This window comes from Mauremys mutica, chromosome 6 (genome assembly GCF_020497125.1).
Source record: "Mauremys mutica isolate MM-2020 ecotype Southern chromosome 6, ASM2049712v1, whole genome shotgun sequence".
Taxonomy (NCBI): domain Eukaryota; kingdom Metazoa; phylum Chordata; order Testudines; family Geoemydidae; genus Mauremys; species Mauremys mutica.
The window spans coordinates 94,141,977-94,155,662 of record NC_059077.1 but is presented as its reverse complement, the minus strand read 5'-3'; the positions used below and the strand labels follow the sequence as shown (position 1 = coordinate 94,155,662).

At 44.4% G+C, this 13,686-nt stretch overlaps 1 protein-coding gene across 1 annotated transcript in view; it reads left to right on the top strand.

The window, feature by feature from the left end:
* Positions 1-13,465, top strand: part of TRPM6 (transient receptor potential cation channel subfamily M member 6) — a 125,542-nt gene extending 112,077 nt beyond the window's left edge. The window contains exons 36-39 of the mRNA XM_045022164.1: positions 662-867; positions 3,867-3,918; positions 11,457-11,563; positions 12,744-13,465. Coding sequence (XP_044878099.1) covers positions 662-867; positions 3,867-3,918; positions 11,457-11,563; positions 12,744-12,868 — 490 coding nt within the window. The 3' untranslated portion in view covers positions 12,869-13,465. The remainder of the gene's footprint in view (positions 1-661; positions 868-3,866; positions 3,919-11,456; positions 11,564-12,743) is intronic.
* The last annotated feature ends 221 nt before the right edge of the window (positions 13,466-13,686 follow it).

Below are 13,686 nucleotides of genomic sequence, written 5' to 3'. Positions count from 1 at the left end.
TTCAGTCCATCTATTTATGCTATGCTTGCACTACGAGGTAGGGGAGTGATTCCCCTGCTTGAGAACATATACTTGTGTTAGCTCTTCTCGAACAAGAGCAAGTGTAAATAGGAGTGTTGCTGTGATAGCATGAGTAGCGGCAATGGAGGCATGGCTTAACTGTGCCAAGTACAAACCTGCCTGAAATTTGGCCTGTGCCCTCACTGCTGCTACCCCTGCTAATGCAGATACACTACTATTTATACTTGTGCTAGATCAATGAGAGCTAGTGCAAGTATGTGTATGTGAACAGGGGAATAACACCCTTAGCTTATAGCCTTGACGGTGCTGTAGAGATTAGCTAGTGTAACAATGGCATTTCCTGGTTTACTCAGCATACGCTTCTTGTTCACTGACACTCCTGTCCACAGAAGGGCTTTGTTTTGAGATCATTCTCTGAAGTGTCTTCTCCAGTAGGTTACGTGTCTCAGGAATGACTCCCTGCTATCTACCATTTGTTATCTTCTGCTGCTGAGAGTTTTCTAAGAGGTTTGAAGTTTGTAAATGGTGGAGTAGTGTCCCACTTTTCAGTATATTTGCTTTGTTCGGTAATAATTGTGACCTGACTGTGAGGGCACTCATCATCCTGCCAGCTCCTGACTGACAGCATTTTTACCCACAGGTTTCTGGAGGTTTTTTTAATATATTGCCATTCAGCCAATCAGTGGCTCACCATAGAGAAGTACATGACGGGTGAGTTCTGCAAGTACAACAACAACAACGGGGATGAGATTTCCCCCAGCAATTTGCTGGAAGAGATGATGTTGGCCTTCTCTCACTGGACCTATGAGTACACCCGAGGGGAGCTCCTTGTCCTGGATTTGCAAGGTGACTGCCAAAATGGAACAGTTTATTATATAACTTAGAGATGCCAATAAGAAAACAACGTTGAATTCAACTTAGAGAAAAAGAGCCAAATTCTGCTCCCGTTTACACCCATAAAAATCCTGAGCAATTCCAAAGACATCCATGGAGTTACTCCAAATTTATATAGGTGTAAATGAGAACACTATCTGGCCCCATATATCTAGTTTACGTGTACAAGCACCGTGTACTAAAACAATGCGCAGTAACATTTCAATTAGCTGTATAAAACCCACTTCACATGTTAATGTTGATGAAGATTGTTAAATATTTGCAATAAAAACACATTTTTCTCATCAGAAGGCTGAAAACTGGCATCAGTTGTTGTTTATATTTTTCATTAATAAAACTGTAAACAGTTTAAGTTGCAGTTCTGAGAACTATTCACAGAGCCTAGCAGGGCCGCCCAGAGGATTCCGGGGGCCCGGGGTCTTCGGCGGCGGGGGGCCCTTCCGTTCCGGGACCCGCCGCCGAAGTGCCCCGAAGACCCGCAGTGGGAGCCCCCCGCCGCCGAATTACTGCCGAAGCGGGACCCGCCGCCGACGTGCAGCCCGGTCTTCGGCGGTAATTCGGCGGTGGGGGGGGGGGTCCCCGCTGCGGGTCTTCGGGGCACTTCGGCGGCGGGTCCCGGAACGGAAGGGCCCCCCGCCGCCGAATTACCGCCAAAGACCGGGCTGCACGTCGGCGGCGGGTCCCGCTTCGGCGGTAATTCGCCACTGGGGGGTCCTTCCGCCCTGGAGCGGAAGGACCCCCCGCCAGCGAAGACCGGGAACGAAGATGCTCCTACGCCCTCTTGCCCCGCCCCCTCTGGGCAGCCCTGACCCTATCCACCCTCCCCAGAACACCCACAATCCAACCCCCCCATTCCCTGCCCCCTGACCACTCCCCCAACCTCTGCCCCCTCCCTGTGCCCTGACTGTCCCCAGGACTCCCTGCCCCTTAGCCAACCCCCTCCAGCCCCGGCCCCTTACCCCCGGCTCCCTCCTCACCCGGAGTCTCAGCGCCTCGCCCGACAGCCGCAGCGTGTCTCCGCCGGGGCCCCTGAGCTCCGCCCCGCTCAGAGCCGCGTGGTGAGGGGGCGGGGCTGGGAGCTCCACGCCGAGCGGAGGGAGCAGAGCTCAGCCCGGAGCTCCCAGCCCCGCCCCCTCCCCACACGGCTCTGAGCGGGGCGGAGCTCAGGGGCCCTGGCGGAGACACGCTGCGGCGCTGTCTGAGGACAGCGCTTGATGCGCTAGGGCTCCAGGAGAGGGGCGGAGGCGGGAGCCTCAGCTGTTCTCTTGGGGGCCCCTGCGGAGCCCGGGGCCCGGGGCAAATTGCCCCCTTTGCCCCCCCCCCGGGCGGCCCTGGAGCCTAGTGGCTCCTCAAAAGAGCACAGAATGTGGTATGATCACTTTACAATACATGTGTAAAGGGAACATGGTATATTTAAAAAAATAAACATTTGACTGTGTACAGAAAATGAACACCATCCATCAAGCAGTTTAAACATCATTGGCTCTCAATCCTGTCAAGGGCAATTTGCACTGCTAGACATAGGTTTATCCTATTTACATTTTACAGCATTCAGAAGCTGTGAATTACAGTAAGACTTCCTGGTCAAGCAAAATCAGCCATTAAATCCATGCTTGCCTTATTTGATTTATAAAAAGACTTTGTGTATCTTTGTTATAACATATTGGAACTGAGCCACACTTCCTCCCTTATTTTTAAAATTTGGTTTAGTACAGTACTCCTGAAATTGGCAGGAGTACTACTGGCTTGAGCCTGGAACAGGGAAGTATGTGCATAAATCTTTGCAGAACTGAGGCCCTCATTTCCATCCCAAACCAGGAAAGAGAAGTGTGAAAAAAATGGAGTAAAATTATTTACAAAATTCTTTTAAACCCCAGAAAAGGTCTGACTTAAGTATGGGTCAGAGTTTTGGGTTGTCCATACTACATTGGCTGTCCCTAAACTGGAGCTCTCGAATCAGAGCACAAAATCTGTTCCAATTGGAATTCCAGGCAGACTAGTCTGTCTATTGGAAAGCTTCAACTAAAGGGGCGTGTGTGTGTAAAAAATCTGTCTCTCACACACATAATATCTATATTTATTATACTTTTATTTAAATATATTCTGTATTAACAAAGGCCCGTTGTCATTGGAATGTGTTACAAATTTTCAGGTGTTTTAACATATGGTGAGCACAATAGTTATAGCTATTCTCCACCTATCTACCTGTATCCATTGCAGCACATGAGTTCATCACTAATGGACCCTGGGAATTAAAATAATTGGATGCTAATGTTCATGGAAGTTTTCCTGTACATCAGCAGCCTAATCATTTACTCAGATATAAGGCAATGACTTTTTAAAGTAGAATCCCATAAGCCCTAATGGGGCATTGGTTTGAGGAGAGGAGTTTAGCACAAAGGAAACTGTTCTTCCATTCATTTATCACAAAACGCCTATTAGCACTGATTGGAGTTACCTGTCTAACTCTACTATAACCACCACCAAAGTGGAGAATAGACCCCAGCATCCTCACATCACATCTAAATAAAGAGACATATTCTGATACCCTTGCTCACTTGAATAGCACTTTTCCCCGTGAGTGGTCCTAATGAAATCAACAGGATTTTAATAATGAAATAAGGTGCTATTCAACATGAGTACAGGCCTCATTTTACTGTAGTTACAACAGTTTTGGCAACTCTTTCTATGCTTTCATAGTATAGAGCCATTTGGGTAAGTTTCTAGCCTATCCATTCATAAATCCATGAGCATGTAATATCAGGAATGGGGTGAGAACAATTAGCATTTGTCTGTCTATTTTTAACAAATAGCTACAGCATTTTATTTTTACCGTAAGTGTAAATTTAGAGTCTACAGAGAAAATTGATATTTACATTGGTTATGATTTTATAACACGATATTTAAAAAAACAATTTCTGCTTGTAACACTCTCTTCTAATTTACTGTAGGTGTTGGGGAAGACCTGACAGATCCATCTGTTATTAAACCTGAAGGCAAGCAGTAAGTTTATTGTCATTTTATTAGCTGTCATTTCAGAACATGGTGTGTTTGATGTAATTCATTTCAGACAATTGATAGCTAATGAGTGTTTTTGATTTTTTTTTTTAGTCAGGAATTAAATATTGATTTGAATGTAGTAGTTCTGTTTTTTTCCAGATGGTGTAGTTCCAACTGAATAATTATATGTGATCTAGGAGAATGGAGAGGGGACTGGGCACACAAGATTCCTGGTTTCACAGCAGGATTGTTAATAGTGTTTTTTATATACACAACAATTCATATACAATGGCTCGGATCCATAGACTCATAGACTTTAAGGTCAGAAGGGACCGTCTAGTCTGACCTCCTGCACAACGCAGGCCACAGAATCTCACCCACCCACTCCTGTAACAAACCCCTAACCTATGTCTGAGTTACTGAAGTCCTCAAATCGTGGTTTAAAGACCTCAAGGTGCAGAGAATCCTCCAGCAAGTGACCTGTGCCCCATGCTGCAGAGGAAGGTGAAAAACCTCCAGGGCCTCTGCCAATCTGCCCTGGAGGAAAATTCCTTCCCGACCCCAAATATGGCAATCAGCTAAACCCTGAGCATGTGGGCAAGACTCACCACACATCACCCAGGAAAGAATTATCTGTAATAACTCAGATCCCACCCCATCTAACATCCCATCACAGACCATTAGGCATATTTACCTGCTAATAATCAAAGATGAATTAATTGCCAAAATTAGGCTATCCGATCATGCCATCCCCTCCATAAAATTATCAAGCTTAGTCTTGAAGCCAGATCTGTCTTTTGCCCCCACTACTCCCCTTGGAAGGCTGTTCCCGAACTTCACTTCTCTGTGTGGGGAGACAAAATGGTTTTGTTTCTGGTCTGGGGTGTACAGGAGGCCATACTAGATGATCTAATGGCCCCTTCTGACCTTAAATTATGACACTTGGGGCTTGTCTACATGAACGCTGAGTTAACAGCAAGCTGGGGTGTGAATATACTGCATACTAACTGTTCATGTGGACCCTGATAATGTGCACCAAAAGTTTGTCAGTGCACTTTAATCTACTCATGTTTCAAAGCAGAGAAGATCAAGGCATACTATTATACTGTTAGGTCCCACGGAATCAGGTAGTTCATGGCAGACCAAGTCAGGGGTATAGTCACACCTCAGCTTTGTGTGAACTAAATGTTTGTGTGGACAAGCCCTTAATCCTGCACGGAGGCCCCAGGTCAGTGGGGTTCCACAGACAGACGACTTTTGCAGTATGGATCAGAGTGTCAGATCAAGTCTTGACTCCAGTTAGATGTCACAGCACCCTAAGTACTAGGTACATATCATTAACCCAATTTCACAAAAGGGGAAACAAGTTCAGAAATATTAAATGACTTGCCCAGGGCACAGAACAAGTCAATTCCAGAACTGGGAGTAAAAACTTGATCTCCTGTCTCCAAAACCACCATTCTTACTAATATTATCTGTATTATCAATACCGTTAGTAATTAATAAACATTCACACAATATTAATAAATAATTACTATCACGGGTTGATTATAGATACTATATATGTATTATTGCAAATATGTGCTAGGTGTTTCACAACAAACATAAGACAATCTACTTTTGACCCCTCGTACTGGCCTTACTTGGGGCCACAGGACCCATACGCACAGTACCCAGAGTCCATATGAGTCAATAGGGAGTCTTGCCATCCCTCTCCTCCCAGAGGTCAAAGGGAAACTCCTGAGCCTATGGAAGAAGAGGAGGATGAAGTGGTTGCTCCAGTCTCGCTGTCTCTTCCTGATGACCACTGACAATTCCAAGAGCTGGTTCAGAGAGTGGCAGAAGAGCTGTAAATGCCCTTAGAGGAAGCCCAGGACACACAACACAACTCCCGTTCGGTCTAGCAACTACACCCAGTGTCTTTACAAAATTATTTTCTGTAGTAGCCACACAATTTAGACCGGGTGGTTCTACTATCTTCCAGTGTCTAGATGATTGGCTTCTTACAGACAGGACATATTCAGGTGTCATAACATCAGCCTCATCGCTGCTCCATCTCCTAGAATCCCTGGGAATCTCTGTGAACATGCAAAAGTCTATCCTGGCTCTGGCTCAAACTATAGATTTCATAGGCGTGACCTTAGATTCAAAACAAGGGCTCAGCTCCATTGCTGAGTTGGACAGATTCCAACTCATGGGCAACCCAATAAATCAGGTTATGCACAATCCTCTGACATTGGTCTGGATTTGCCTTACTCTCCTAGGTAACGTGCCATCATCTACTTATGTACCGCCGTTCATCCACCTCCATGCCTGTACGCTTGGCTTCAAACAGTGTATATACTGAGCAAACAGCATGAACACTGTAGTGATAATCCCCAATAAGATAAGGGCCTTTCTGATTTGGTGGAAAGATTCTGCACAAGTATGCATGGGCATTCCTTTCCTATCCCCCACACCCAACAGGACAATAATCACAGCTGCCTGCTTGTTAGGTTGGGGGATGCACATGGACAGTCACATAGCACAGGGCACTGGGATGGCCTGGGAACCAGAGTGCACATAAATCTCGTGGAATGCAGAGCAGTCAGAGAAGCATGCAGAGCATTCTTGCCATTAATCCAATCTTATGCTCTCTCATAATGTCAGACAATATGACAACCATATTCTACATAAACAAACAGGGAGGAGTAAGTTCCATTCCCTTGTGTATAGAAGTGGTCAATGTATGGAACTGGAAGAATCACAATCACCCTATCAGCAGCATACCACCCTGGAGCCCAAAATTCACTGGCCGACAGCGTCAGCCGGTATTTTGCCACTGATCATGAATGGGTGTCTCACAGCTCAGTGGTAAACAGCATCTTTGGTCAGCGGGAGCCTACCTGGGACCTGCTCCCAGACAAACGGGAAGTACAGTACATACTGTTCCAAGGGAGATCAGGGTCAGTTCTTCAGAGGTGATGCTGTCCTACTTCTTTGGGTAGACCATTTGCACTATGCCTTTCCTCCTATACCGCTACTTCCTCAAGATTTGTGGAAGATTTGACAGTACAGAGCATGAGCCATTCTCATTGTGTCCAAATGGCCTGAACTGTTCCGCTTCCCAGGTCTCCTGCATATGCCAGCCCCGCCATCCATCAACATTCATCCCTTTCAGGTCCTCTTGACTCGTGATCAGAAATCCCAACTGAGAAGCTCTTCACCTCACGGGTTGGTATTTGAATAGGTGTTGGATCTAGAACATTCCTATTCAGAAACTGTACAAGCCATGCTCACTAAAGCAGAAAGAACTCCACCAGAAAATGTTCTCTAGCCAAGTGGAAGCATTTTTCTGTCTGGGCCCAACACCACAGTATGTCTCCTAATCAAAGATATCAGAACTACCTATTTTATTACTTCCTTACACTCAAGAAGATGGGTCTTTCCCTTGGCTCGATGTGGGTTTTCCCATAGGCAATCAGCTCATGTCACCCTCCAAAAGATGACTTTCTGTATCTATCCAATCACCTCCAGGTTCTAAAAGTGTTTAATTAGAGCTTTCCCACCAACAAGAAAACTAACCCCCCAATGGGACCTTAATTTAGTACTTTCAACACTTATCAAGCCACCTTTCAACCCCCTGGCTACCTGTTCAATGCTTCATCTGTCTATGAAGGTTGCTTTCCTCATTGCCATCACCTTGGCCAGGCAGGTAGGTGAACTGTGGTTCCTAATGGCAGATCCTCATTACACACTATTGGATAAAGACAAAGTCTTGCTATGACTACATCCAAAATTCACCCCTACAGTAGTTTGGAATTTCACATAAACCAGACTATCCACTTACTTCTGCTCTTCCCAAAACCCCATGCTGCCAGCAAAGGAAAAGACACCATTCCCTTGATGTGAGATGATCATTGGCATTTTACCTATCGAGAAGAAAACAGATCGGAAAGTCACCCCAACTGTTTGTTGCCATAGTGGAATGAAAGCAGTTGTTCTACAAACAACCAGACTCCTCCATCATTGTGCCCTCCTTCTCGCTGAGTACTGCTTGTCAGTCACCCACAGTGAAATACACATAGGGACGAGCACTCAAAGAAGAAAGGGAAGTTACGTACCCTTCGTAACCAGAGTTCTTCGAGATGTGTGGTCCCTATCTGTATTCCACTATGTGCCCTCCTTCTTCTCTGCTAAAGATCATTTCTGATTTGTGGTAAGAGGAGGAACTGGAGAGGCGTTGATCCACTTTTCCCCTTACACAATCAGCACAGAGCATCAGCAAGGGCATGGACCAATGGATACTACAGTCTCAGGCACATGGAATGCATGTGTACCCACAGTGAAATACAGATGGGAACCACACATCTTGAAGAACTCCAGTTAATAAGGGTTAAGTACCTTCCATCATTTATGGGCACTTAAAGCATTACACCCAGATTAATAAAAGGAAGTTACAGAGTTTGCATTTAAAGGTTGAACAAAATCCTTTTTGTTTGCTCTGTTATCTCCAAAAATAGCCAGGTATTCGATTTGCTAGCTAAAGATGAGTTATAGCAGACACTGATTAATGAAGCAAAAAACCCAGCTTGTGCTTCATGTGTTAGGGAAAATCTTAAGAACAGCAAGAGCAAAACAGTATTGTTTTGACTTGGTGATCTGAGAGAATACAACAATGAAGCTACAGATGGAGCCTGTATGCAGCTAGCAACATACTTGTGTAAAGTGATCATTCCAGAGATATACTTCCTAAAAAAAAAAAAATCTTTAAAATGCACTCTTAACTTTCTCCTTCACTCACTCACCAGGGAAAAATTCCAGCAATATCGGGGTCTGTTTTATATTTTCATTTATCGATGACTTATTTCTCCAAAAATTGCACACTGCTTGAAAAGTTGCTAGCAAGGCTCAAAGGCATATCTTTGAGCTCACATTCTCTTAGATACCAGAAGAGAGTGGGTGACATCTGACTGATGGGGCTGATGCATATTTTATTACTACTAATAATCATTATAATTATTATTAATGTGTTGTTTAGTTCCATTGATCCTGGGGTTTATTTTTAAAGTAATTTGTGTGGGAGATTTATGCCATTATCTCATAATGGGTCTTTTCTTTCATGCATTCTACCATTGCCTTTAAAATGGAGTTCTTAATGCCAAGACCCACCCCCCTACGATGGTCTGATGCTATTTCTCACAACAGTTCTGTAGTTTTCTATACATTAGTTCAGTGATTAAAATTACAGACGTATTTAGAAAGGGTGGCCAATACTAAACCCAGGGCCAGAGCTTTAGCTGCTGTAAATCAGCATAGCTTCATTGACTTCAACAGAGCTAAACTGATCAAAGTCAGCCAAGGATGTGACCCATGTGTGCGGTACATGAGGTGTGCACAGGGCCGGCGCTTCCATTAGGCGACCGTAGGCGGTCGCCTAGGGTGCCAGGATTTGGGGCCAGCATTTTGTGTGTTCCCCACGGGGCACATGGGAGCTTCTGGTTCTGCTCCCGTCGTGCCGCCGAAGAAGGACCTTCTGCCGACGTGCCTCGGAAAACAGCGGCAGGCAATTGAGCAGCTCAATGACTGCTGCTGTCGCCTGCGGCATTTCGGCGGAGGGTCCTTCTTCGGCAGCACGATGGGAGTGGAACCGGAAGCTTCCAGGAGCCCCGTGGGGAGTGCACAAAATGCCACCCCCCCGAATTCTGCCTAGGGTACCAGAAACTCTGGCGCTGCTCCTGGGTGTGCAGTGTGACAATTGATGCAGTTTGGATTCCAGCCCCAAATATAAATAGCTGAAACTTTATTGCCAGGAAAATACAGGGACAGTGTCCAGACAGTTTCAGTCCCTGCAATCTCATGTGTTTTCCTGTACACCAGAGATCTGGGAGGCATTCTCTGCTAAATAGTGCCTCCGGGTGCTCCTGGCAGGATGTAACAATTTTCACTACCAACTAGGCACTGGGGGGGGGGGGGGGAACAGGACTAGACAGATTCACACTGCATTAGCATGTGTTTCACTTGCAAGAGTGCCTATGACTGAAACTTGTTGGCACTTTACCAGATTGGACCAAAAGCCAGAAACGACTACCACGTACCATGTTATTCAAAGTGCTTTGATGGCACTTTAATACTATGCAGCTTCTACTCTATTTCTGTGGCACTAAGGAGCCATTGAGGACACTAGAAAGAGTCCTACTTGTGTTATTTCCTTGAATAAGTTAGGGAACAGTCACTGCTTGTCAGCCAGACATTAAGTTATCAGGCCTTCCCTTCTAGGTTTGGCGTATCTTCATTGTAGCCACTGTACTTCTCTCCAGGGGAAATGGAGATTCATTTTATACACATATATAGGAAAAGTCAATTTTTGTCCATGCCCTTTTTGAAAGCTGCTCTCCTCGGAGGTGATTGATGTGTTTTTGCATGGAGAGTAGAGATTTGAGAGAGTCAGATTCTTTTTTTCAGGCCTGCTTTTCTGAGCTATAATTGATTTCAGATTTTAAAATGTGTTGTTTCCACTCTGCATGTCATTAAAATAAAATATTAGCTTTCATAAAGTTTCTTTGGAAGTGTTCCTTATGTGCTCTGTTCCATGATGTCTAGAATGTCAATTAAATCCTCAAGAATAATGGTGGAGAAAGATTAAAATTAATGAACACTGATCTTTCAGACTACATTAAGAATCTGTTATAATTATGCAGTTCTTCTAATACATGTCTGGTTTATCTTACTTCTATTTGTTATTTTGTCAGCTTCATCCAGAATATGCTTCCACAAATGAATTTAGTTACATTGCTGAATTGCCCAGAAAGTGTAGGAATACAGAAATGAGTACAGTTGGAAGCAGATAATTGAAGAGCCTTGTTTACTAGCAATGTACTGTATCCTTAACAGTCCTATACTTCTGGCAGGTGTTGGTGTAAATAGAGCTCTGCTTGTTTTAGGAAACCTTTTTCTGTTTGCAAATGCTGGAACTGTATTTGTTTAAATGATCTGCTCCTAAATCAGGTCAAAGTTACATTGAATTTCACCTCTTTGGTAGCTCCGGTTTATACCTTAATGTCTCCCACAATCCCGTTCATTCTGTAGACCTGGAGAATACTTGGTGCAGCACAACCATGCTGGTCCTGTTGTCGGGTACATGGGGGAAGGTCCACACCAGGAGCCCATGCCCCCTGAGCACCATAGAGCACAATTCTGTCAAGAGGGTTTTAGTGGGGACTGAGTAACTCCACCAGGGATTCCCCCAGTGGAGACAGAGCACAGTGGCCAATGGTATTGCTGGACCTCTGAGAGTAACCTGGTACTCCTCCATAGGCTGAGTTGAAGGAGGGTAACTTCATTAATCTCCCCAGTTGTGCACTGGAGACAAGGTTTGACCCCATTTATTTAAAAGGGTTTGATTGTACTTTGGTTTGTTACATAGAAAAATTGGTCTCACTGAATAACTTATCCCTGAAACAGCTCCACTACATTCTAAAGAGTAGAATTCCAGGGGATAATGCATAAGGAGCATCCTTTCTTTAACTTTCAGCTCACTGATATTCTGTTATTTCTTCCAGGTCTGGAAGGATGGTATTTGGACCAGCAAACCTAGGGGAACATGCAATTAAAAACTTCATTGCAAAGCACCGTTGTAACTCCTGCTGCAGGAAACTGAAACTTCCTGGTATGAACTACAAGATTTTATATGTTCCTCAGCAAATCCATCTTAAGAACAGTGTTCTGTAGAAGCTGGTATGGGTGGCATCTTGGGCAATGGGCATACTGTTGTGACTTATTTCCAGTCCATGTCTAACTGCAAAATAACGAAGGTCCTGAAATGACTAAGGATGGGTATTTACTCAGAGCTCTGGTCAGTTGTGATTAAGTAACATTGACACATTATCTTTTTCCGGAGTAAAGCTGATGATCTGGAGCTCCCTTTCCATGCACAGGTGAAGCTGCACTGCACTGATTGGCACTCCATTTCCCTTTTTCTTTTGCCTGGCTGTCACTTTTAAATTAGAAGCCATCAGTCAGAGGTCTGGAGTTCATGATGTAAACCCCTACCATTAAACACACATTCAATTATTTTCTTCTCCATGTAAAATAATAGATCACTTTCCATGGGATCAATACATTTCCCACAACAATAATTTCTAGTGTTTAAATAAGGATCTGAGGAACTCCGTAAAAATCAGCAATGCACCAGCCCACAGAGAGATCTCCGTGAGTCTTTCTCTGCTTGCGGATGTTGCCTTCAAACCTGGCTCCATACATCACAGCTTTTGCTTTCCATATATTTGGAGCCAGCTATCACATACATTATATTTGTTAGCAATGTACTTTTCATTGTGATGCAGATCAGATCTGTTTTACGGGGCTCAGAGTGTCAAAAATAATTGCAGTTCTGGGTGAAAAGTGTTGTAATATGGTGTCGGATGAAAGAGAGAGAATTGCCATCTATGTATTTTTTTTCTAATGAAAAATACTTTGATTTGAATAGCTGCCTCATTCTGAATCAGGAGTTGTAATATTATCTTTCAGATTGCTTGCCTCTGTGGCCAGTGGATACTGGGATGGGGGAGGAAGGGGCAGGACTTGCATATGATTAACTAGTAGTGTAGGACAGTGGAGAATATATTTGTGTAAGTTCCCCACCTCCTTCTGCCTCTCCATGGGTCCTCCCCTAATGCATCTCCTCCCACTCTGGTCTGATGTTTCTTGGGTCAGTGCAGCAGCTCCCTCTCCCCAATATAGGGTTCATGTGCCCCTTACTCTCACCCTCAGGGTCTGGCTCATGCTTAGTCTGTGTATATTCTCCAAACAGTTACTGTCCATGTCACTGAATTTGTTCCCCTCCACAGATATGCGAAGAAATGATTACACCCCTGCAAGGCTCAATCCAGCTGTCAAAGTGGAGACAGAGGCAGGAGCAGAGAGTGCTGTTGCTACTGATGACAAGCCTCTGGAAAATTACACCCGTTTGTGATCAAACAGGATGACTTCTGGCCTTTTGAATGCGTGATCACACACCTCAGTTAGTTTTGCCACCTGTCAGTCTGAAAGGACAAAATCGAGGGTATGTCTGTACTGTAACCCCAGGGTAGGACTGTAGGTCGAGTGGCATTCCTGAACTAGCTTTAATGTAGGTCAGGCCCAGGAGCAGTGAAGTTGTGGCAGCAAGAGTTTCAGTGTGGCTTGTGTGAGCCTGCCTAGAACCCTGGGTAATTATTCATGGGGGAAGCTCACGCTACTGAGGGTTTATTGTTCTGGAACCAAGCTAGCTAGATTAGATGGAATATGTCTACACAAGCTATAATCGCATCCTTTGATTACAGTATAGACACACAATGCACAAGAGTGATATTGCTCCATCCTCCATAGCTGAATATCCTATGGGCAAGTGAGGCACATGTTTTCCAAAGGACATTCTTTAGTTACACACCTCAGTGCACTGAATCTTTTTGTACTTCATTGTAATACTGCTTAGTAAAGAGACTGGAACAGGGGGCTACATTACCTGCTAATAAAGTTCATTTGTACTTCAGTGCCTTAGCTGGAAAGATGGTATGAAGCTGAGTGGTGTTTATGCTGGAAAATAAAGGGGGCTGCTTTTTTAAAGTTGTATTTGCCCAAGTAGGAATTATATGGTGCTTATTTCTCTGTTACCTTACCTGATCCCTGCTTTCAGTAAAACAATGTATGAATGCTTAGGCATAAAGAGTTCTATAGCCATATAGATGGCCCCCGTGTGTTCAGTGTGGAGAAACCTGGGAAAATGCTTTTTAGTGATTCTGTAGTGCAGTT